The sequence below is a fragment of the Hypanus sabinus genome, chromosome 5, assembly GCF_030144855.1.
Source record: "Hypanus sabinus isolate sHypSab1 chromosome 5, sHypSab1.hap1, whole genome shotgun sequence".
Classification (NCBI taxonomy): Eukaryota; Metazoa; Chordata; class Chondrichthyes; order Myliobatiformes; family Dasyatidae; genus Hypanus; species Hypanus sabinus.
The window spans coordinates 37,525,106-37,551,909 of record NC_082710.1 but is presented as its reverse complement, the minus strand read 5'-3'; the positions used below and the strand labels follow the sequence as shown (position 1 = coordinate 37,551,909).

The following is a 26,804-nucleotide window of genomic DNA, read 5'->3' as shown; positions in this document are numbered from 1 at the left end:
CCTTTTGCTCTTGGAGGTATCTCTAGAATCCGTTAGGATTTTCCTTCTCTTTGGTAGAGCAACTTCATGCCTTCTTTTAGTTTTCCTGATTTCTTTCTTAAGTGTTCCCTTGCATTTCTTTCACTCCTTAAGCACTTCATTTGTTCCTACTTGCCGATACCTGCTATGCACTTCCTTTTTGTGTTAACCAGGGCTTAATATATCTCTTCAAAACCAAGGTTCCCTACACTTGTTATCTTTATGTTTTTTTTTCTGACAGGCACATACAAGCTTGGTATTCTCAAAATTTCATTTTTGAAGGCTTCCCACTTTCCAAGTGCACCATTGCCAGAGTACGGCCTGTCCCAATCCACACTTGCCAGACCATTAATAGTACCATCAAATTGGCCTTTCTCCATTATGGAATCTCAACCTGCGGACCACACTTACTTTTTTTCATATTTACTTTGAAATTATTGGCATTGTGGTCACTGGTTGCAAAGTGTTCCCCTACACAAACTTCTGTCACCTACCCTGTCTCATTCTATAACAGCAGATCCAGTATTGCACGTGTTCTCATTGGGACTTCCTGAACACTCTTGACAAACTGTATCCCCTCTAGTCCTTTCACAGTATGGGATTCCCAGTCAATATGTGGAAAGTTAAAATCATCTACTATAACTACCTTATGTTTCTTATTACAGTCTATGATCAGTTTATAAATTTGTTCCTCTAACTGCCCCAGACAGTTGGCTGTTCTGTAATATAGCCCCTTCAACGTGGTCATATCTTTCTTATTTCTCAGCTCCACCCATAACACCTCAGGAGTTGAGTTCACTAGTATGTCCTGATGGAGCACTGCCATGACATTTTCCCTAACTAATTACACCGCCCCTCCTTCTTTAATCCCTGTCACGTCCAAAACAATGGAACCCCAGAATATTGAGCTGCCAGTCCTGCCCCTCCTACAACCAAATCTTACTAATGGCTGCAACGTCATAACTGCAGGTGTTGGTCCAAGCCCTGAGCTCATCTGCTTTTCCTATGATACTTGTTGCATTGAAGCATACGCAGCTCAGGACACTAGTTACACCATTCTCAACCTTTGGATTCCTGACTTCGTTTGAAGTCCCACCAACACCTGCCTTCTCAACCTCGCTACCAACAGTTCTGCCACTCTGGTTCCCATCCCTCTGAAACTTGAGTTTAAACCCCAGCATGAAGCATTGACAAACCTTCCTGCTAGGCTATTAGTCCCCCTCCCAGTTCAGGTGCAAACTGTCCCTTTTGTACAGATCCCACCTTCCCTGGAAGAGAGCCCAGTGATCCAATAGTCTTATGCCCTCTATTATAAGAATTATCCTTGTCATACTGATCAGTGAGGCACAGAGAGAGATCTGCGTTTACTGACGTGCCTTTATTGTCCAAATTAACAGGTACATAAATTCATTCAATAAATATCTTGTGTGCACACCCACTAAGTTTCCCTGGCATTCCTCATAGTCTCAATTCACTCACCACATGTTCCATGCAGGGTTGCTCACGCTTGTATCTGGTTATTCTTCGAAGTTACTACTGCCAGCACACATGAAACATCCAATTTTATATCCATTCCTTATCAATTCAAATATTGCATTCCAGTGCCATTGGTCACAGGTCATGTGTAGAACCTGTAACACTTCGTTATTGACTTTGCTCCAAGCCAGCATCCATTCTTCCCAGCAATGACAGTCGATAATTTATGGCTTTGTTCTCAACCAGCAATGAGCTTACTTCATGCAGAACAGAAACTGACTCCAACAGTCACAGAGCTGCATGTTATATTCTCATAACATCTTGCAAATAACTTCTTACTTGGAAATGATCTCTAGTCTTGGAGCATCATTGTGTCTTCTTTGAACCACTGATCAAGCCAAACAATTCAAGCTCACAAAATGGAGAACAGAGTGTCTTCACAAAATGGCAATCTCCATCTCCAAATACAAGGCAAGAACAAAAAGAATTAGTCTGCTTCCACTGTCTTTGATTCATTTGAATTCACTGATTTCTAGACTGTCATTCTTTCTGGCCAACATCTCCCTCCAACACCACCTCCTTAGCCACGTGTTAAACTGTGTAATCTTCCTAGTTCTGGCCTCAATAGCATGTGGCACAGGTAGCAATCCTGAGATCACAACCCTGGAGGTCCTGCCTTTAACTTCGCACCTAACTCCCTGAACTCCCTATGTAGAACCTCTTCATTTGTCCTACCCATGTCATTGGTACCTACATAGACCACGACCTCTGGCTGTTCACCCTCCACTTAAGAATGCTGAGTACTCAGTCCAAGATATCCCAGACCCTGGTACCCAGGACGCAACATACTGTCCAGGAATCTCATTCTCACCCACAGAAACTCCTGTAAGTTCTCCTGACTAATGAATCCCTAGCACCACAGCGTTCCTCTTCTCCCACCTTCCCTTCTGAGTCACAGAGCCAGACAGTGCCAGTGCCTGACTCCTTCCTGACTGTTACCCAGTTTTCTGTATCCTGAACTTTAATGTAACTACCTCTCTAATGACCTATCTATCACCCTGTCAGCCTCCTGAATGATCTGAAGTTCATCCAGTTTTAGCTCCAACTCTCTAACGCGGATTATCTTCTGCGATCTTTATTGTATAGCATCTACTGATCTCCATTGATTTTATCACCCTTCTCTGTCAGTGATTTATTTTAAAATTTACCGTCTGAACATTAAGTGAAAATGTGTGTCACCCTTCAACTCAGTTGACTTGCTTACACTGTTTCTCTCTTGTAACAATTCTGCTTTTTCCTGGAGATATGTTATTTATGAACACAGCATTGTTTTTGAGATGCTTTATGAAACTACATCCATTTCAGTTTTAACAGTAGTGTTTTAATGAGGGTAAATTAGTAGAACAGAATCAGGTTTATTTTCACTGGCATATGTTGTGAAATTTGTTAATTTAGCAGCAGCAGTACGATGCAATACATGGTAATATTGAAAAAAATAAATCAGTTACAGTAAGTATATAAATGTATACAATATTTTGCCCATGCATTTTTAAAATGAGTGTTTTTAAAGAAATTGAACTAATGTAAATTGTTTTAGCAGCTCATTGCAATTACCTTCTCATGCAAACAATTTCAAGTTATTGTAAGGTCACCCTTTGTAAGTAGACTGCAGAAAATAAACACAATTCTATTTGTCTTTGTTTACTTCTGAGCATTTTGATGCATGAGAAAATTCAAGATTGTTTAATGCTACTACCAGTACACAAGTGTAAAGGAGAATGAAATAATTGTTATTCTGGATCCAGTGCAACACGAAAACATAAACAATAAAATAAAGAACAAAATAATAAAAACATGGATAGATGTAAATACATAAGATAGCTTATATATAGATTAATTGTATATCCATAAAGTGATGCTAGGCATAGGAAACAATAAAGTAGTGATGGTGGGGTGAGTTAGTGCATGGAAGTGCTGATCAGCTTTACTCTTAGGGAAAATAACTGTTTTTGAGTCTGGTAGCTCTAGCATGGATGCTATGCAGCCTCCTCCCTGATGGGAGTGGGAGAAACAGTCCATGAGCAGAGTGGGTTGAATTGTTTATGATTGACCTTTTCTCCTGTACTTTTCTGTATATTTGTCCTTGATGGCAGGTAGGCGGGTACCAGTGATGCGTTGGGCAGTTTTGAGTACCCATTGTAGACCGTTCCTGTCTGTCGCAGTGCAGTGATGCAGCACGTTAAGATGCTCTGTATCTCTGGGAGGTCGTGAGTACTGATGTGTGTGGTCCAGCTCTCTCCAGCCTCCCCAGAAAGCACAGGCATCGGTGAGCTCTCTTTACTGTGTGGGATGTGTTCTGGGACCATGAGAGGTGGTGCAAGATGTGCACTCACAGGAGCTGGAAACTGCTTGCAGTTCCCACTGCTGTGCTGCCGATATAAAAATATGTGTGTGGTGGTGCGAGTTCTTCCGAAAGTGGTAAACATCGCCTTTGTCTTGTTGACATTGAGAAAGAGATTACTTGCCTCCCTGTAGGCTGTCTCGTCGTTTTGGTGATGAGCTGTACCGGTGTAGTGTCATCGGTAATGTGAGTACTTGTTTGGCTGTGCAGTCGTGTGAGCAGAAAATGCGGCAGTGGGCTCAGCACACAGCGCTGGGGGCACCTGCATTGAGGATGATGGGAGGGAGGAGCTGTTGTGCAACCTGACTACCTGAGGTCTGTGGTCTGACTATCGGCGGAAGCGAAGGTTAAATAACAGGCAAAGTTAACCCTCTGCTATGTCACCCTTCAGTGAGTCCAAATGAGTGAAGTGATTCAGCCATTGTGTTATGCAGCAAGGAAGAAAGTCTGTGATTCAACATGCCCTCAGTTCAGTTGCCATATGCTAGTCAATTTTGAAATAAAGTTGATTCCCGTTATTTGGGACATATCAAGACTGGTACATTTTGGCCCAGCAGCTGCCCCAATTAGCCAAAGCTTTGTGGAACTAGTTAAAAGGCATAAAGAAGTAAAACTACCATTCAATGGAGAATAAACCAAATAGAACATAGAAGAGTACAGTACAGGAACAGGCCATTCAGCCCACAATGTTGTGCTGAACCAGCTAAAAAGCAAATCAAAACCACCCAGGCACTAATCCCTCCAATTACAAAATGTTTGCTAATTATGGCAGATGCTGAAGGACATCATGAAGTTGGCACCATTTTCTGCATTATATGGTCTATAATGATCTGCTGGATACATGCAAAAGTTCAATTTTGTGCAAGATGGCAGGTGATGTCTGTGTAGAAAAGGACCAAAAGTCTCTCTTTGTACATCCAGAAAGGTGTTGAACACCTTGGGTGTCCACAACAGAATCATACACAGAACAAGTGGAAGCAACACAAGAAACACTGATAGCGACTGAGTTCTACGTGCAAATTCTCAGGCCTCTCATCAGACACTGCTTATCTTGATGACAATTTGACTGAGTGCACTCCCAGAGGAAGTGCAATTCCAATTGTAATTGACCATTCCTAATCTGCATAGTTCAGTAATTTCATCAATAAGAATCTTGATTGTTTTTAACATCAGCATTAAGATGAACTTGCATTTCATGGCATGGTAGCATGTGATATCCAGTATATTGAAATTAGTTCACTTTAAAGTGCTATTTTGAAGTAAAAGTTTTATACTTTTGAAAGTATAAAATTGGACATCCTTGAAGGACAAAAGCAGACTCTTCTGGCTGAATTTATCCATCAGTGTATTTGGGTAATTGAAGAAAATTATTTTTGAATATCTTGATATTTTGTCCTTTTACATGGTCTGATTGCCTCAGATTTAATCTGTTTGCACTTCACTAATAGCTGTAAATCCACAGCTGAATTCTACATTAACTCTTAATTCAGAGAAATCAATAGTACTTCCACTCTTATTGTTTTAATGAGCAATCAGCCCTTATTCATTTTGTCCTTTACATCTGTTGATTAGAGTCATTCTGCCTTCTGTTTACTGTTTGTGTCCGCTTTTTAACTTTTGAATTTAATTTGCTAAGTGAGTAAATAGCAATAAATAGATCTCTGACATCCAGTGTATATAGAATAAAAAGTCAGTAATACAGTAAGTGGGTGGCAGGGTGGAGATGCGCCCCTACCAAAGGAGGTGTAAGCCACTGCTTCCCTCCGCTAACCTGCAGGTCACCCTTGGGCAAGGTGTAGCTCCTGCTTAGCTTCCCTGATCAGCATCTTGCGAAGCCATGGGAGCAGGCGGCGGATTTTTGTATGAGCAGCTGGTGCAGATCACAAGTTCCTGTTATGTGACCACTGATGCCAGGGAGACGATCTCTGAACACTATTGATAGTGGCTGGGGTCACCCGGCTTGTAAAGTCACTGCTCAGACGGGCGTTGGCAAACCCACTTCTGTGGAAAAAATTGCCAAGAACAAACATGGTCATAGAAAGACCATGATCACCAACATCCTACGACACGACACATAATGAATGAAGAAAAACAGTAAAAATTGACCATTCAGGAAGTCCTGATGGTCCAGCATCCAGTAGCTAGTACCCTAAACTTAACAGAGCTCTAGATCCCACACCCCCTTTACACTTGCAATCATAAATGAAAAGTTTATTTTATTGTGTAACATAACTTAAAAATGAATTAGAAGTCTGAGACGTTAATCCAATAATCTGGAAAATCTACCTTTCTGGCCCTCTGGAGTCAGTGAAAGGTTCTGTGGTGTGCTATTAGAATTGAACTTGCTGCTCGAGAGTTTCAAAGTTGGAATATTATTGCTGCTGGAGACTTTCATCCTGATGTGTATCAAGATGAATTAAAATAAAACCGTCCTGCTCAGAATAACAAGTCACCAGAAATGACGTTTCATCATGAGGAAAATGGTGTACACCAGAAGTGAATTGAGTGCACAATGGAGCCATATTCTCAACTCTCAGTTCATCCCATATTTTTCCTTGTTTCTTTAACAGCAAAAATTAAACAAATAGAATTTTGGTTCACTATTTAAGTTAAAGATAATGAACTTTACAATTCATGATAATGGATGAATTTTGTATAATTATATGTATATAAGTATCCCTAAACGTACTTAATTATATTTATTAGGACAATGCAAATATGATCAGAGAAGTAGAAGTGGATAAAGTATTCTCTTTTGAAACACCATATGTTGAAGCAATAAAGAAATTATGGAATGATCCCGGGATCCAGGAATGCTACGACAGACGGCGAGAATATCAGTTATCAGATTCTGCCAAATAGTAAGTATGAAAATTGTTTTAAACTAATATACTAAGGCCAAAGTATTCTCTGGTTTTCATCCCCTTCCAATATATGACATTTGGTGTACTGGAAATTGGTGTGTGCTGTTGTAGAGGTATGTTTTTCCAATACCTCTGAATGGTTAAATTCTGAGCTTAGTGACATAGCCTCTTTAATTCTGTTCAACTATCATTTACTGAAAGCTGTTAGACCAAAGTAATCTTGTCAGTTGTCAAAATGCATTAAGAAAAAGCTTCCTAAAGATTCTTCACATACTGCAATCTGCACCACCAATCTAAAGCTGCAGCGCATGGAAAATTTTGTTAATGACCTTTCGTAACATAAAAATAGAAACCACTCTTCCTGAAGCTCCTGACATGTTCTTTTCCATCCAAGTCTCAAATTAAATGCTCAATTTATAATTGAGCATTTGATTATTAATATTATTATTAGTCCTCATTTTGGTGTGTGCACAGTAAAATATATACTAGATTCAATAACGTACATTAATTTCATGTATTACCTCAAATGTTGAACTTTATAGAAAACAAAATCCTGACACTGTCCAGTGTGTTCTGTACAAATAAGATTTTTTTTGTTGGTGTATAATTATGGGAATATTTTCAGAATTCATACAAAAACTTTTAGTTTAAATAAAAGGAAGAATGTTTTGATGAGGGCATTGCATTCACAAGGAGGCAGTGATTGATTAGGATGAGAGTAATTGTGAATATTGCAGATGCAACTATGTATTACATACAAAATTGTAACATATTGTGTAAACAAAATTGAGGTATACAAGGCTTTGTGTAATTTTAATACTGTGTCAGGGAAAAAGGAGATGAAATTAGTATGAATTTTTGCATAGATTTTATAAAATTGGCTATGAGAGTTTGTAACCTGTTCCTTATTTTGAGTTTGGTATGAGGCAACATTTTTAGAGATCTTGTTCCCTTGCATGTTAAAATGTTCCTGAAGTCAACAATTATTAATCATTCATGGCAGAAAGATGAGTTTTTGGAAATCAACATTTCACACTCTGACCACTGGAGTCCAGTGTAATTATAAATAAGCTTAAATGGATGAAGAATGTATTGTGAATGGGAAGGAAGAATTTACTGGGTGTGTTTCCCTTAATATCCAAGACCTTTAGCATGATTGCTCCCTTCTGTTCTTACTATAAGCAAAAGGATTCTCTATTTGGCTTTTCAAGAAGGTAATCTTCCAATATTAGGACTGAACCTTAATTGCTCTTTTCTCAATGTTTGCTGATCACCTTTTATTTATTTGTAGATGTAGCTCAAGATCATAAACTCATAAAGCAGACATTAAAGGAAAAAATCCTGGTTCTGTGCCCCTGACATATTGTAACTGTGGTTTAATTTACCCTGAATGAGAGACGGTACCAGAGAGATTCTGTCAATTTAGTACCTGTTTCCCTGACCATGTAATCAATTATTCCTACAACAGTTCTAACCCTCTCTGTTTCACTGTTAAGTTCTTTATCCCATGATACTATGTTCTGCTCTTCAGATTCTGCTCTGTTAAGAATTGCAATGAGAATTTTGTGTTCAGAAGACAAAATTGAGTTTTTTTCATCAGGAACAGAGAATGTAGGATATATATATTTTAGGCATATATTGTCAATGGATAGAAGCTCTTTGTGGAAGAGTTGGTCATCTGTTTTTCTCTATTACACTGAATGGGCTTATTGTTAATATCTTAGCATCTTTGTCTTTGTCAACATCTTGTGGACAGTACCTGTAATTTCCTTTTCTTAAATGTTAGTGTGCCAAATTATGTTGGAGGTTTCTGTAATTTGCAATTATATTTAATTTTCCAGCTATCTTAGTGATGTAGATCGGATTAGTTCAGCATTGTATATACCAACTCAACAGGATATACTGCGGGTCAGAGTACCAACAACTGGAATCATCGAATATCCTTTTGATTTGGAGAACATAATCTTCAGGTATTGAAAAGGACAGATATTTCTGATTAATAGATTTTTCATAATGTGCAAAAGAAAGTAATGGCTATGAATTAACTGGCAAAAACATTAATTATTGTTAAACAAAAGTGGATGATTTCTGAAGAACGTGACACTGTGTAGAATATGTTTATGAGATGCTGCACCTCTACAAGTTGCCGCCTTGATACTTTTGCTAATGCAGCCAGCACTATTAAAGTGAACTTAACTTCGGGGGAAAGAGGGAACACAGGATGTATTTATGTATGATATATAAATGACTGATGTGGTTACAGAATATAATTGCATCATAGCATATAAGCACCACCATGTTCTCCCCTTGTTGTTAAATCAGAAAAAAAAGTACACACCCTTGAAGTTCTTAATGTCCTACAGTTATAATATTTGGAACCTGCCAGGATTCCTAGCTTGGTTTTCATATATAATAATATAAATGCATCAAATAATATTTAATGTGGGTATATAAAATACATAAAACATCTCTGCACTACTTGGTTAGTCAAAGTTCTTGCAGCAACATCTGCATTTTGAATATGAAATAAAAATGCTACCTGTGCCTGACTACAAAATATTGAGAAAAGTTTTATAGTTTGAATTAAATGCTTCACTGAGGGAAATTCCTTCTGATTGCACTAAATATCTATGTAAACAATTGCAAACTGTTTAGAAGTTCAAACTTTCTTGACTATTTCCATTACCAGTGAATATCTATCCATCAAACGAAAGGTGATGCCTCTCGCATTATACAGTAGAGAGCATCATGTTTCTTTTTAAGCTACTGTGGGTCTTTAGCATCTTGATTCTTCATTTAGTGGGTGAAATGTAATACTAAAATTTTAAATAGTTCTTTAGTTTTTTTCCCTAAATTAAGATTCTTTGAAGCAATTCTGCTTGGAAGTAATATTTAAAAACATTGCCATTAAGTTGGTTTCACTGTTAGATTCTCAACCAAGTTTGGCTTTTGAGTGTAATAGGCAGGATTTTAGATTGTGTGAAGACTCATAATTTGCTTTTTATTTTTTACCTTTGTGATTCTTGTATGGGATGAAGTTGGATCTTTTAAGTCTGAATGGTTATTTCTGTTTCTGCTACCTGTGTAGCAGTTATAGAAATAAGAAAATGATAGTAAAGGTTTTGTTATACGCAACATTACATGCAGAGTTTAGTTTTACAATGATATGAAAATGGCACGATTCAGGATGATTCAACTAATTCTTTCAGGACTTAATAATGTTCTTAAAGATTATCTGCACCATTAATGTTCAGTAACTATTTGTGTTTTGAAGCTTTAAAAAATAAAGTCCTTAATGATAATGTGACTGGAAACTGCAATTTCAATCTTTGCTTTATTTTATAGGATGGTAGATGTTGGAGGTCAGAGGTCAGAACGAAGGAAATGGATTCACTGTTTTGAGAATGTCACCTCAATCATTTTCTTAGTGGCACTTAGTGAATATGATCAGGTCCTGGCCGAGTGTGATAATGAGGTAATGTCAGATTTTTTTGGCAACAGATGCCGCTTTATATAGCTGAAGGGTCCCCAGAGGGTGAAAAAACTAAGTAAATAATATTATTAATAATGTTATTTAATATTTTTCTGGCATCTTTTTTTCTCTTAGCCTAAACAATGCTGCTTTGATTTAGAACAAAGTTCACCCACAATTAAAACATTGATATTCTTTCTTATTGGAGTACTTCTGCTCCACCTCCACCAACAAATTTGTCTCCACTTCAGGCCAGATGAACGAGAGCCTGTCTCTCCTTCTGATGCACAGTGGAGAGTATCCCGACTAGTTTCATCACAGCCTGGTATGGACATACCAATGCCCAAGAATGGAAAAGTCTATTAAAAAAAGTGGAAACTACCCAGTCCAACAAAGAAAAGTCTTCCCATTATTGAGCACATCTACAAGGGGTGTTGTCACAATGAAGCAACATTCGTCAAGGTCCTCTACCAACTGTGCCAAGCTCTCTTCTCAGTGCTGCCAAGGGGAAGGAGGTACAGGAGACTTAGATCCAGCAGCACTGCGTTCAGGAACAGAACTAACAGGCTCCTGAACCAATGTGAATAATTTCACTGAAATGATCATTGAACCCAATTGTTGCATTCACTCTCAAGCACTCCGGGAACTCATGCCCTCAGTTTATTTAATTATTGATTTGTTAGTTGTTTTGTACTTGCACAGGTTCTCTTTCTTTGCTCTCTCGTTGTGTGTAGTTTTTCATTGATTCTGTTGTATTTCCGTATTGTACTGTTGTACTGTGAATGCCAGCAAGAAAATGAATCTCGGGGGATATACGGAGGCACGTACATCCTTTGATAATAAACTTACCTTGAACTAAAACTGAAATAGTCAAATCAGCAGCAGTAATCCTTCCCTCTCCCTGGCCCCCCTCCGCCACTTTCTGCAGGGATCGCTCCCTACCCGACTCCTTTGTCCATTTGTCTCCCTCCTGGCACTTATCCTTAGAAGTAGAACAAGTGCTACACGTGCCCCTACGCCACCTCCCTCACTACCATTCAGGGCCCCAAACAGTCCTTCCAGGTGAGGCGACTCGACCTGTGAGTCTGTTGGGGTCATCTGCTGTATCCAGTGCTCCCTGTGTGGCCTCTTGTATATTGGTTAGACCTGATGCAGATTGAGAGAGCTTCACCTGCCAGGAAAAGCGGGATCTCCCAGTGGCCGTCATTTTAATTCCACTTCCCATTCCCACTCGACATCAGTCCATGGCCACCTTCACTATCACGACGAGACCTCTCAGGGTGGCGAAGCAACACCTTATATTCTGTTTAGATGTCTTTGCCTGACGGCTTGACCATCAATTTCTTAAACTTCTGGCAATGCCCCCACCCTTTCACCATTCCCATTTCCCTTTCTCACCTTATCTGCTTGCCTGCCTGTTGCCTCCGTCTCATGCTCCTTCCCCTTTTATTTTTCCCATGACCTTGTGTCTGCTCCTATTAGATTCCCCCTTCTCCAGACCTGTATCTCTCTCACCAATCAACTTCCCAGCTCTTTACGTCACCCCTCACCCCCACCCCCCCAACTTTCTTCTTTCACTTTGTGTTTCTTCCTCCCCTCCCCCACCTTCCTACTCTGACTCTTCATCTTTTTTTCCAGTCCTGAAGGGTTTCAGCCCAAAACGTCGACTGTACTCTGTTCCATAGATCCTGGCTGCCCTGCTGATTTCCTCCAGCATTTTGTGTGTGTTGCAGTAATCCATTGGAAGTTATGAATTATCAGGTTTGGATTTGTCAAGGTGGTAAAAACTGGTACAATAAATGGCTTCAATTCGTGAAAAGCTTTCTGTATTTGTAACCATGTAACAACTATATAACAATTACAGCACGGAAACAGGCCATCTCGGCCCTTCTAGTCCGTGCCGATGCTTACACTCACCTAATCCCAGTGGCCCGCACTCAACCCATTGCTCTCCATTCCTTTCCTGTCCATATATCTATCCAATTTTACTTTAAATGACAATACGGAACCTGCCTCTACCACTTCTACTGGAAGCTCATTCCACACAGCTACCACTCTCTGAGTAAAGAAATTCCCCCTCGTGTTACCCCTAAACTTTTGCCCCCTAACTCTCAAATCATGTCCTCTTGTTTGAATCTCCCCTACTCTCAATGGAAAAAGCCTATCCACGTCAACTCTATCTATCCCCCTCATAATTTTAAATACCTCTATCAAGCGCCCTTCAACCTTCTATGCTCCAAAGAATAAAGACCTAACTTGTTCAGCCTTTCCCTGTAAATTTGGTGCTGAAACCCAGGAAACATTCTAGTAAATCTTCTCTGTACTCTCTCTATTTTGTTGATATCTTTCCTATAATTCGGTGACCAGAACTGTACACAATACTCCAAATTTGGACTTACCAATGCCTTGTACAATTTTAACATTACATCCCAACTCCTGTACTCAATGCACTGATTTATAAAGGCCAGCATACCAAAAGCTTTCTTCACCACCATATCCACATGAGATTCTACCTTCAGGGAACTATGCACCATTATTCCTAGATCACTCTGTTCTACTGCATTCTTCAATGCCCTACCATTTACAATGTATGTCCTATTTGGATTATTCCTACCAAAATGTAGCACCTCACACTTATCAGCATTAAACTCCATCTGCCATCATTCAGTCCACTCTTCTAAGAACTGGCCTAAATCTCTCTGCGAACTTTGAAAACCTACTTCATTATCCACAACGCCACCTACCTTAGTATCATCTGCATACTTATTAATCCAATTTACCACCCCATCATTCAGATCATTAATGTATATGACAAAACAGCATTGGACCCAATACAGATCCCTGAGGCACACCACTAGTCACCGGCCTCCAACCTGACAGTTATCCACTGTTAAATCCATTTTACTACTTCAATATTAATACCTAATGATTGAACCTTCCTAACTAACCTTCCGTGTGGAACCTTGTCAAAGGCCTTCCTGAAGTCCATATAGACACCATCCACTGCTTTATATGGATCAGATCAATGCCATGCTGCTAGGAGAAATGAGCTTCAAGAAAAACGCTGAGTAGTGGGATGCAGCCAGTGAATGCTTCAAGACCAGGCTGATGTTCAGCCAGAAGCGTGTTGCGAGTAATCCATCTCACACATGAATTCTGCTGAACAGAGAAACACTAGCTGTCTAAATCTGATATTCATTAACTTTACGCTGACAGAGTCCTCTAGTGTTACATGCTAGGGGTTCATCATTGCCAAGACACTCAACTGGATGTGCTACACAAGTACTGTTGCTCCAAGAGAAGATTAGAGGCTGTATATACAGCAGTGATTGACTCAACTCCTGAAACTTCAGATTCTTTCCACAGGGCAGAAGATGGGAATTTGGTGAAATATTTGCACTTGCATTGATCAGTACAGCTCCAGTAAGTCTCAATGAACTGAACACCATCCAGGGTAAAGCTTCCCTAAACTGCCTGAACATTCATTCATTCCTTTCATCACTAGCCATCTACAAATACACTGGAGTTGCAAACCTCAGCTGTCATCAGTACCATTGTAAAAGACAACGTAACCCGTGAGGTTCCCCTTCGAGTACACACAATTCCAATGTGGAAATGTGTATCTGCTCCATCACTGCCTCAGAGTGTAAAACCTGGAAGCTTGCTGGGGATACCTCCAGCAAAAGCACAGTAGTGGCACATTACCCCCACTTTTAGTGCAATTAGAAATTGGCAATCAATAGAGATCTTGCCCACATTCCGTAAATGAGTGCAGACTGCTGTAGGAAATCTTGTGATACTTTTGTATGTAAACAAACAGTGCAACATTTATAACTTGTATAGAATTGACCTGCCCAGGGTTTATTTGAGAGGCTCTGAAGCATTAATACACAGGCAATTTGCCTTCTTTTGGATATTTGTTGCAAGCTACATGCTGATATAGAAATGCTTTGTATTTACTTATAGAATCGAATGGAGGAGAGTAAAGCATTATTTAAGACGATTATCACCTATCCCTGGTTTCATAGCTCTTCGGTCATCCTCTTCTTGAACAAGAAGGATCTCCTGGAAGAAAAGATCATGTATTCTCATCTAGTTGATTACTTCCCAGAATATGATGGTGAGTGTTTTCCTGGAAATAATTTAATTCACTTAGTTATACATGATGCACAATATCAGAATGAGTCTTGTATTAGTTTGAAGGTTAAAAGTGAGGGTGTCTGCTTTATGAAAACAAAATGATAGTTAAGATTAATATATGCAAATGTGATGCTCAGTACTAGAACAATATTTACAAATGTGTGTTGGCATTATTGCTATTGCTCTTCAGTAATGAACTTACCCTTATTTGGTCCTGTTACAGCTTTCTTTAAGACTTCAAATTTCTAGGATGAATTGTTTTAGAAATTTTCTCAATTTAATATATTATTAAACTTTTTATTATGCTTTATTTTATTTTTAACTTCTGTCTTCTTGAATTAATCCCATTTGATCCAGTTTCCTTTAAAGAATATTATTGAAAAGTGTAATCTTGGTGAAGTTCTGAGGATATGTTTTGCTGGAAAAGTTTATAATTAGATCAGAAGTATCAGTGGGTTTGATGAAAATGGTATGTTTTAGGTTTAAAGGCATTGGGAACCAATATGGTGAAGTGGACTGCAGAAACGGGTAAAGAGCTTTTCAGTGCATTGTGTGAAGTTGTGCATATGTTGAAATGCATGGTGCTTAGAGGAAGAAAGGCTAGGCGGTGTATTACAAATTGACAAAAGAGCATGTCAGGTATGGACAGTGGGGATTGGTACTGTGAGGCTCAGAATGTTGAGTTAGAAGATCATTTCTGGACTGACAACAGTACCATGATTGAGCTAGTTGCCAGTGAAGGAATGAATTTGGGCCCCTGACCCTTTGAACGTTTTTCAGTTTTGAACAAGAGGAAGACTGAAAGATCGCTAAACAGTATGATATTCATATTTTAGTTGCAGCTTCTCGTAGTTCTCCAAATTATTCCAGGGATTTTGCCTGTATTCATTATCTGGAATTCACTTTTAAAATGCACACAGATGACATGAAATGCACTGCTGCCATAGTTGACTCTGCTTATTACCTCATTGAATAATTCACTTGTTGGTTATATGCAACCTTCCTTAAATCTATGCTACTGTTCTCAATTAATCTGTGTCTTTCCAAAGGAAAGTTATAATGTCCATGGAAAGGATTTCACTGAACAAACCTGTAAATATTGAATTTCTTCCTTTCTCCCACTTAAACCAACTTAGTGTTGGCAGTTCTCTGCTCATAATGCTGAAACTCAGGGTTGGATTTTGCAACCACAGCTAAGGATAACCCCTTTCATTCTTCTTTTGTCACTATGTTCATCCCATTCAGCAGTTTTTACTCATTCACCTTTACTGAAATGTTGACTTCACTTTCCTGGTAAGGTATTTGTTCACCTTACCCATGTTCTTCATGCTCATGCACAAGTTAATCTATGGTCACTAAAGGCCCCACTCTTAGTTTATGCATTAATATCTTAGTGTTTTATTTTATTTGCTTTACTTTCTTACATTCTTTTTTAATTTCACTCTTATATTTTCTGTCCAATTCACAGCTTTCTACTAATTTCCCCTCCTTTTTTGTCTTGTGTTGGCCTCTATGTGCATTAACATTCAGGGGTTTCCAGATTCAAATGCTCTTTGTGGAATATGTGTTCCTAGAACCCAGAGAATAGTTCCAACTGTGTGTTTCTCATTTTTTATCCTTTATCTTAACCCATTTAGTCTCATTCTTATATCGTCCCTTCTCTGAGCTGTGGTGTATTTTTACCTAATATTGGCAATTTATCTCTATCCCTCTTTCTATTTTATCTTACAATCCATTAACTAGGAAGCTTGTCCTTCACCTCTTTAGGCCATGTCGCTATAATAGTTGTCACACAGTAGTTTCAGTGTGTCTTTGCCCTTAATTCACCGCATATTATTTAAGCACATAAATTACTCACATGCTAATTTTTTAACCTTATTTCCCATGTTTTTCAAACACTCCTGCCTTCCACTCCCTACTAAATCTTAGCTCAGCTTCCCACCTTCTGCCAAGCTAATTTGAACAGTCACTGACAGCCTTTGCAGATGTAGACAATCTTATCGGTTGCAGTCCTATCGAGGTGTAAAGTTTCTGGCTTGTACACGTCACATCTTGCTGTGAACTGGTCCCAGTGACTCTTTCGTCCGTGCTTTCCTGCTGCCCTATTCTAATCCTATATCCACTCGAAAATTATGCCAGGAGTATTGGATGTTAACACCTTTTGAGATCTTGTGTCTTAATCTTTCTCTTGAAATAGATTTTGCTGCTGAACCTCGTCTTCTTCTGCCCAAGTCAATGCTGATTTGGCCTCTGATTGTTAGTTCGTTCTCTCTCTTCCCCCTCTCCCCATCCATCCATAATTTTCTGCAACTATTCCATTGATAACCGTGTCACCGGCAACAGCTGTAAAGTCCCTGTAACAATTACCATCTTACCCTTTCTCCTCTATCCCTGCCACAGCTGAACTACCTTAGTGGCTTATTCTTGGCTCTGGCTGCAGCTGTCAAGAGGAAGCCTTGCTCCTTTCGGTACTCAAAAATTGAACACTGGTTAATAAGTAAGAAGCCAACTAGAGTCTACTTGAACTGCTGAAGGCCCGAAACATCAACTGTGCTTTTTTCCATAAATGCTGCCTGGCCTGCTGAGTTTCTTCAGCATTTTGTGTGTTTTGCTTAGAATTCCAGCATCTGCAGATTTTCTTTTGTTTACTTGAATTACTTATTTTTTTGTCTGTCAGACATTCAGTCTTAAATGAGCTGTCCAGAGCATTCAACTCTGTGGATGGCTTGCCATGGCATCAGTTGTAGCTGAAGCCCCAAGATGTGGGCTTCTCCAGCTGATGACACTTCCTATTGTTGAGGCTACCATGGAGTTCCCAAATCCACAGATGCAAATTGCCCTGCCATGCCTCGAAGATAAGCTCACTTTGCAGAAACCGGAGTAAATATTTAAATACAAAGTTATACCATTGCCCTTCCTACACTAAAGGCCACACTGTAGATACTGCATTCAGTGAGGAAAGTCCATTGATTTATATAATTCTGATGTCTTATAGGTCCACAGCAAGATGCCAAAGCAGCACGAGACTTCATTTTGAAGACTTATCAGAATCAGAACCCTGACAAAGAAAAGGTCATCTACTCTCATTTCACATGTGCTACAGATACAGAGAATATACGGTTTGTCTTTGCTGCTGTCAAGGACACTATCCTACAATTAAACCTGAAGGAATTTAACTTGGTATAAAGGACAAACAATATATTCTTCATCATTTAATATTTTTTAATGCTCGAGTTTTACGTGCAAGTTTAGTTGTATTAGGAACCTGCAAACTTACCAATTTTACCAGTTGTACAGCAAACTTGGTAATATTGTACAGACGTTTAATTTCAGATTCGATCTCAATTTTTTTGGGAATTATTTCGTCAAATAGTTAAGAGTTTTTCTGTTTGAATAAAAACAATGTGTGCTGGCAATGTATGGCACATTTCTGACTCAAATGAAGACCTTTAATAGCTTTTGTGGTTTAAAACAATCCTGGGGATCACGTCAAAAGAAATAAATATGTTTTTCCTAAACGTGCTTATTTCACAGTTCTAAGTACTGAAAACACACTTATATTTACTTTCATGTATGGCACTCTATCAAAAACACATTGTAAAATTTCTGGAATCCAGTAGTTTACTGAATGCAGCTAATTACCTAAAATAAAAATAACCATATTTTTCTATAGTTTGCATAATTTAAGTTACATTTAGTACATGGAGCAGTTTTAGTTATTTGTTTAAAGAGAACTCTAAATGATTGCTGAACAAACAAGTTCTTAGGTGTTACTTTCAACATTTAAAAATGTCATCCAGTCATTCTAGAGTTATAGTCATTAAACCACAGATGCATTCAACATTTAAATTCTAGCATAAGTTGTTGCAGTAAACATGTGAAAAACACGGTTTACCACCTCAGACAAATTTTAATGGAATTCATTAGCAAAGAATGGTGTACAATGCTTTCCTCCAACAGGTGAAAGGTTTATATGACAAGGTGAAATATACGTTAGTTTGCCAATTCCAAAGGCCTGTGTTCCTAAACAGTGTGGTATGTACCTTAATACTAGAGTTGTAAAACATGGAAGAAACAAGGCTTGATAGGACATTTTTCTACCAGCTACTGAAAGGAGTTACACATTGGTACATCAATGTTTGCAAGCCTTTGTAAATATGTATCCTATATATATGCATATCTATATATATAGCACTTTTTTTAGCCCTGTAAGTTGTTTATCATGGTTAAATAGGAATATTTGTTGAAAGGATAACTATCAGCAATTTCAACTGTACAGGTTTTCCCTGACAATTTAGGAGTGCAAGATAAAAAAAAGTCTGTTTTGAAGTTTTAAGTGACAGTGCACATTTTTGCCATTAATCTCATTTTGACTTTTATAATTCAATTCACTGCTGTTTTACATATGAGGTTACTATAATCTTTCCATTTCAACACGTATCTATTTTTATTAATTTTTTAGTTTATGCAATACAGTTTTTGAATATCATTAAGTTGCCATTGGATTTGAATTTCAGTTGTAAAAAAAATCTGTATTTTGCCATATCATTCCATGAAATGTACCTGGCATAATGCACTTGCTTGAGTTTGTCTGCAGTCATTATGCTTTTTATTACACCATAAATATTTAAAGAATTACATATCAAGTTGCAATGCCTGGTGGGCCCTGTGTAATCTCCTTCCTCATTCAGTGAACAAGTTTGTCCTGCTTATTTGGATCTAATTTAATCATTCATGCTATAAGAAATCCATATTTTAAAAAATCTAAGAACATCCGAAATATTAACAGGGAAAAGTTATGTATATGTTGTTTCATGGGTGTACTTGCCTGATGTGTGGTTTTAATCCCACATTAGGCACCTTTAGATCTAATGGTCTCTATGTTCAGAAGTCAGTGTAAATGTCAAGCGTATCATCCACTTCAGTGGCGAACACTCTGGAAAAGGTTGCAAGCCCAGGTAGGTCTGATGGCTAATTTGATCTTGAGTGACAATTTTAGGGGAGTCCAGCCAGAGGGGAACACAAACTTTTCCTGACCCAATGTAGCAAATGCATTTTCTGTTACAATTTGGTTCATGTTGCTTTAGATTACTTATAGCTTGAGATTTTAAAGGTATGTGTAACATAGATATCCATCTTCAAATCTGTGAAGCAGATTAAGTAAGAGACTGATGGTCTTATTGAAATATTTAAGTTGTCAATATGCCTCCCAGGATGAGGTTGGCAGCCTGCTCCTTCTCCCATTTCTGTTAAGCTTGAATAATGCATGAAAAGAAGAGGAATTTCAAACCAAATAAAGTATAATAAAATTAAAACATATTAAATTTTGACCCTCCTCACTTTAGCTTTTGGACTGCCAGTTTTTTTGCATGGTCAAACTTCCGTCCAGATAATAGCTTTGTCAGCTGTGGAAATTAAAGCTTCCTGTTAATGTGCTACTATAAGTTAGGGGTAAGAAAAAAAAAGAACAGATTCAAGGACAGTTCTGGAATCCCTGATTTCAAAATTTCTCAGTTCAAGTTAATTCCCAATAAGAAGAGAAATGTGATTAGTATTGAAGATTTAGGAAGCAAATGAAGAGTTTAGGTTGCATTAACGTAAATAACCAAATAATTCACGTTTTCCTATGGATGGTGAAATTGTGTTCACTTTTTTTCTGAAATATATTTTATTACATGTGAAAGATAATGCTTGAGTTATTTATGATTCTGCTGGGATCTTTGTGTTTAGAATAAAAATAGATTTTCACTGACACCAGAATTCCCAAGTCCTTTTACTTGCACTCAACTTCTGTTTTACATATACCACTGTATCAAAAATAATCATGGGATTCTTTATGTTCCAGTTCTTTATATTTTGTGGGGATAAAAACAATCAATATCACCACTGTATATTGTATTAAGTTATTTTGTAAGCATATTTCAGCACATGATGTCAATATTTTATACCAGTCATGCTGTGATGGGCAGCGCCACTTTGCATTCTGAGAAAACATGCCAGCCTGAAGCAACCATCTAATTTTGCTTGTAAAGCGGACATTTTTCCAGTTGGAAATAGTTTATTTTTAAATTTGTGTTTGGCAGTTGTGGATTAGAACCTAAACATACATACTATAATGTAATATTGAACAGAGTGCAGAAAGTTACTGTTCCCATTTACAATCAGATGCAAAATACCATCTTTTCAGGTGCTGAAATAGACATTAGAAGGTATTTCAATGCACTTTTATTATGTGTTTCAGCTACTTGACAATTCCAATATACTTTTAACTTTTTAAAAAAAAAATTAGCCAAATGTGTATATTTCACTCTGTACAAAAATCAAAAAGCCTATAATTTTTAAATGTTAACATTTGACCACCAAACATTGTTAAGATTCTTTTATTATTGTGGTGTTTCGTTGGTCAATAATTAATTCAAATGTATTTTGAAAAATTCTTTCATATTTGATAATGCTGCTGTTTATACTGAAATTAAACACAAACTTTGTTTTTATGTTTCATCCTGTTTTCTTGAGAAAGACTAGGATCAATGATGTAATATTGTATGTCATTTGAGTCATGCCATTGAAAGGAATTTACATTTGACAATACTTACACTTCATTTGTGTATTGTGAACGCCAAACAACTTCAGCCAGACTGTTGTGCTGACTTTTTAACCTACTCTTAAGAGCAATTTGATCCTTCTCTCCCACGTGGCCTTTCATTTTACTTTCATCCTAGCTAAGAGTCTCTTAAATATCCCTAATGTATCTGCCTCTACCAGCACCCTGGCAGCACATTCCATGCAACCATTGCTTTGTGTGATTTAAAAAAAACCCTTTGACATCATCCCTATACCTTCTTCCAGTCACCTTAATATTGTGCCTCTCCTATTAGCCATTTCTGCCCTGTGAATAGATCTCTGGCTGTCCACTCTATATATCAGAATCAGGTTTATTATCACCAGCATGTGTCGTGAAATTTGTTAACTTAGCAGCAGCAGTTCAATACAATAGGTAATATAGAAGAAAAAAGATATTAATAATCAATTTACAGTATACATATTGCATAGGTTAAACTACTGCAAAACCCAGAAATAATTATATACTAAAAATGTGAGGTAGTGTTCATGGGTTCAATGTCCATTTAGGAATTGAATGGCAGAGGGGATGAAGCTGTTCCTGAATCACTGAGAGTGTGCCTTCAGGCTTCTGTACCTCCTACTTGATGGTAACAATGAGAAAAGGGCATGCCCTGGGTGCTGGAAGTCCTTAAAAATGGATGCTGCCTTTCTGCGACACTGCTCCTTGATATCCTGGGTACTTCATAGGTTAGTACCCAAGATGGAGCGGACTAAATTTATAACCCTCTGTGGCTTCTTTTGGTCCTATGCAGTAGCTTCCCCATACCAGACAATGATACAGCCTGTCAGAATGCCCTCTAAGGTATATCTGTATAAGTTTTGAGTGTATTTGTTGACATACCAAATTTATTCAAACTCTTAAGTATAGCTGCTGCCTTGCCTTCTTTATAACTACATCGGTATGTTGGGACCAGGTAGATCCTCAGAGATATTGACACCCAGGAACTTGAAACTGTTCACTCTCTCCACTTCTGATCCCTCTATGAGGATTGGTATGTGTTCCTTTGTCTTACCCTTCCTGCAGTCCACAATCAGCTCTTTCGACTTACTGACATTGAGTGCCAGGTTGTTGCTGCGACACCACTCCACTAGTTAGCATATCTCACTCCTGTATACCCTCTCGTCTCCATCTGAGATTCTACTAACAATGGTTCTATCATCAGCAAATTTATAGATGGTATTTGAGCTCTTGCCTATCACACAGTCATGGGTGCAGAGAGAGTAGAGCAGTGGGCTAAGCACACACCCCTGAGGTGCAACAGTGTTTATTGTCAGCGTTAAGAAGGTATTATAACTAATCCGCACAGATTGTGGTCTTTCAGTTAGGAAGTCGAGGATCCAATTGCAGAAGGAGGTAAAGGCCCAGGTTCTGTAACTAGAACACAGCAGGCCAGGCTCTGCCCTGTCTCAGCCCGAAACGTCGACAGCACTTCTCCCTATAGATGTTGCCTGTCCTCCTGTGTTCTACCAGCATTTTGTGTGTGTTTGAATTTCCAGCATCTGCAGATTTCCTCATTTTTGCTGATATAATCAAAGTTGGACACTGCTTAAACCATAACTGTTTAGTGTATCCTCGTTAACTGAGGATTTAATTTTTACTTGAGTCTTAGAGGCTGAGTAGGTGAAAGTGCAGGCCTGTGCAACCTACTCGCCAAGTACATTGACCACAGTCTGTTACAAACTGAGGTTCTTTTCCTGCGATACTCTTTGAATTAATTCATATACAAAACACTCATGAATCAAATATTACTTTTGTTGGGAAATGTGACTTATAATTTTGCAGTATATACAAATGGGAACTGAGGTCTAACAACATCTAAAACAACTACCATTTCAAGTTTACTCCAAAGATCCTGCCTCAACTATGTCTTTCCAAGATTAGTTTTAATGTCATTTCAACAATGTGCAATCTTTGCTTTTAATTTGCAGACTTTAAGCACGGCATGACCAAATCCTTCACATAGATTTATAATTTGAATTCCTTTCCAACTTTCCACTGTGCTTTGCACATTTAGAAGAGTCTAGTAAAAAGTACAACCAAGTGAAAAACATTAAGACATGTACACAAAACTGCTCTGGCAATACACCACACACTTGTTTGGAGTATTCAAGGACTTTTTATTTAAATATACTCAAGGTACTACCTAGTCTACAAAGAAAAGCATTTCCAAAAAAAGTAGTAGGTTGAATTTTAGCCTAGGTTCTTTAATTCATTCATTGCATGAACCAAAGAAAAGCAGGAAAGATCATGTGAAACCATTTACATTTCTACACCTGGGCATTACATGCTCAAGTTATTTGGATACAGTGTAGCTTGTAATTCTCCTGAGAGAACACTGGCCCTTAAAGTTAAGCTTGTAATAATTTAATGTCTACAACATACTTTGCCAGATATTCATGCAGCTCTGTGTTATTGGCAAGAAATAGCCTCTCAATAATGCAGACTACATTGCAGTACACTTGCAATGTACATGAAATTTCACAAAATTTACTGTTGTTCAAAGGCACCCATGGTGCAGTATAAAGTTTAAAAAAAATCAAGAGACAGCTCAAATAATAAATCATGACTTAATTGTTTAACTTTGTCATTGTTTAATAGATAAAAATGGTTGTTGAAAGGATACATCTGTAAACAACAGTTCATGTCATATTTCCATTAACTGAGCTATCATAATGCAAATGATTTACATTAACTTCTACACCTGAATTAATTTATATGCATACTTAATGGGAGGGTGAATTTGACATTTATTCTGCAGTAGATTGCATAGCACAAAGAAAATATCAACTGGTCCTTTTCCTAGTTACAGAATTTGGAAAGGAAGACTTTGCTACTTGATACAAACATTCTCATGGTCTAACCTGCAAGCTGAGAGAGTAGATTTTACCTTGTGATTAGGTAAGAACATTTATAAACTACTCTCAGGCTCTAGGGCCTTATTGCATGACTTTGTACTTGCAGGTGCATAGATGTTGAACAAAATAAATTTTCACTCTTTCCTGATGCCATACTCATTTATTGGAAAGAACAATTAAGCAGATCTTATCTCCTCCTCAACATCCCCCCCCCCCCCCACCCCAGCGTCTGCTGTCAGTGCAGCAAAATTCTCCATTCCTCCAAGTGTACTAACAGCCACTTTTCATCTGATCCATTTAAAACCTTGGGTAGGTTGCTTTCAGCTAAATCCATGAATGTCTATGTACCTTTAAAGTGATCAGATTGTGGCTGAAAAGGCCAGCATTTATTACCCATCCCTAATTGCCTTTAAAATTTAGTTAAGTTGTGATTGTGACGTTGTACTTAGGACAAATTATATCACAACAACACATTTTTTTTTACCACCCCAGCACAAAAGCCCTTGGGAAAGTGGATGTGGTTTTAAAACAAGTAGGTTTCATGGACAATGTGATGATAGCTTCTCTTCCATATTTAACTAAATAAATTTATATTCCCTATGAGTTATGTTGGAATTTGAACTCAAGGTTATGATAATAAGTTCACACCACTGTATAGAGTGACACCTGCCCCCCCCCTAAACTTAGCAAAATGAGCAATGCTAGGAATTAAAATAAGCTTTGATAATACAAATGATCAAAATAGCCATTTAACTGCACATGCTGTCAATATTGAAAGGATGCATGATAACACCAGTACTGTATTTCTATTCAGCTGTTCTTAACTTACGGGGAGCCATAACATGGCAATATTCAACATTTAATTCTGATTTAAAGCACAATGGAAGTCAAGAATTCTTGAAAAAAGTGTGGAATTGTTGGAAGGGTACATTTGTGGAATTATAAATTGTACTGATCCCATTCATCTATCTAGTATTAGTTGTGTAGGATTTATTTTACGGAACATTTTCAGAAAAAGCCTTTGGTCTGAAACCTGTGGGGTTTTCTGCTCTTGCTATCCAATCTACACCATATTTTCATTTCCTTTTGAGACAAGTCAACATAGACAAGGAGAGCAAAATACTGTCTTAAATGCAAGTTTGCAAAAATGTAGCCAGTCCCTCCCTCTAAATTATATTATACTTTCTTTCCTAGTAGATGATGCTTCTGAAAGTAATTAGCATAACACCTGCTGCATCAGATTTAACTACCAATTTATATTAATTAAAAAGCACAAAATTCTTATATTCACATTTTTCCCCAAAGTGCAGCTACATAATGGAAATTGTAGAAAATTGCATATTATTTAAGACAATTTAAAACAAGTTAAGCATGATTATGATCCATATAAAAATTAAACTTAATTGAAATTAATAAAACTGATTTTCAAAGGTATCTATGATCAAATTCAAATAAAGATGCTATTTTCATATATACACTCCCAAATGTATTTAACGCTTACATTGAAAACATTGAGATAGACAAATTGGAGCATGCAGAGCATTCTGCAATTAATATTTAAAAAATTCTTGAAAACATCAGTTGACAAAATCTTTAAAAGTTATGAATTTTTAAAATACATTAGGGATTCTATTATACTGTACTTAGTAGATTAAACATAGAAAGAAAATGTCTAGATCAGTTGGAATTTCCACTGTCAAATTGATTTAGATGGCCTTTAAAACACTGCAACTGCAATACAACTTTTAAGAGCTTTGTGTATAAATAGCATGATTAATTATTTACAAGAATACATCAGGTAATCGTATATCAATTTTTGATACATAATTTTGTATATAGATCTATTGAAAGGTAATGGAAATAATCAAAAAGGGCATTGGGTATTTGATCAATAAATGATAACTAAGTTGTTTTACTAATTCTTCCCAGTTCTGCAAAAAAATTAATTTATTTACTATATTTAAATATGTAATGCATATTTTCCTTAAAAACAAGTTCAGTTAATTCTATGAATTTTTGTAGTAGGTGTCAAATATCTGTATTCCTCTAGTTATTTATGTTACTTAGTAACATGACATTGAGTCACTCTATAGAGCTCAGAAGCCCAACTATGAAGAAAACATTGGCACATTTATTAGAAAATGGTTCAATTCTATTCTGAGGCATCCAGAATAATTCCATGCTTAAGATTCCATACCTGATTGATCTTAACCATTCAATAAAACAAAATTACAATAACAGTTATTGTACAGTTGAGGGTTTTAAATTCTAATTACTATTTCTGAATAGAGGAACTAAAACATACAAATCAAAATTATAAGTTAAAATGGATTACATTATCCCATATTGCTGATTACTCCACTAGATAGGTACAAGTTTCTGTTCAATTAGATACAATTCATTGAGTAATTTAAATTCTACTTAACACATGTAATTGTTATGAAATTTTCAACACTCATTCACGTCTTGGATGCTGATCATGTGTGCCACTTTCTCTCACTTCTTGCAATTTTTCCAGAATCCACTGGAGGCGAGGAAGAAAGAACAGTAAGATTATTGATTTAAAAGTAAAATTTATTTCAATTAATGAGATTGTAGTTTTAATTAAGTTAAAGAGTAATAGTTGGTATTTAGAATAGTCAAAAAGGTAGAAGGATACTTATTGGAAGTCAGTGGCCAGTAGTTTTCTGCATAGATCAGTGCTGGGACCCTTGTTGGTGCTTAGGGAAGGAGGAATTGTTAATGTCTCCTGCTGAAATCAAGCTTCAGGACAGAGATGGGATATAAAGAGAAGAGGGGGAGTAATGCTCTGAGGAGAGGTAAAGGTGGATTCCAAAACTGTCAGTCTGTGTTCTTGCTTATTATTGTCCTCCATCTGCCTCCTTTTATTCCCCCTGCCTGCATCCATCATTTACCTGCTGGTTTCCCAATTCCACCCCTACCTTGGGTGCAG

General features: G+C 37.5%; 2 protein-coding genes across 2 annotated transcripts in view; one reads left to right on the top strand and one right to left on the bottom strand.

Annotated features, from left to right (window-relative positions):
* LOC132394070 (guanine nucleotide-binding protein subunit alpha-14) overlaps positions 1 to 19,011 on the top strand; it is a 146,696-nt gene extending 127,685 nt beyond the window's left edge. Inside the window, exons 3-7 of the mRNA XM_059969761.1 lie at positions 6,602 to 6,756; positions 8,601 to 8,729; positions 10,105 to 10,234; positions 14,198 to 14,351; positions 17,367 to 19,011. Of these exons, the coding sequence (XP_059825744.1) occupies positions 6,602 to 6,756; positions 8,601 to 8,729; positions 10,105 to 10,234; positions 14,198 to 14,351; positions 17,367 to 17,557 (759 nt within the window). The 3' untranslated portion in view covers positions 17,558 to 19,011. The remainder of the gene's footprint in view (positions 1 to 6,601; positions 6,757 to 8,600; positions 8,730 to 10,104; positions 10,235 to 14,197; positions 14,352 to 17,366) is intronic.
* Positions 19,012 to 23,111: 4,100 nt separating this feature from the next.
* vps13a (vacuolar protein sorting 13 homolog A) overlaps positions 23,112 to 26,804 on the bottom strand; it is a 361,176-nt gene continuing 357,483 nt past the window's right edge. Inside the window, exon 72 of the mRNA XM_059969759.1 lies at positions 23,112 to 26,375. Coding sequence (XP_059825742.1) covers positions 26,307 to 26,375 — 69 coding nt within the window. The 3' untranslated portion in view covers positions 23,112 to 26,306. The remainder of the gene's footprint in view (positions 26,376 to 26,804) is intronic.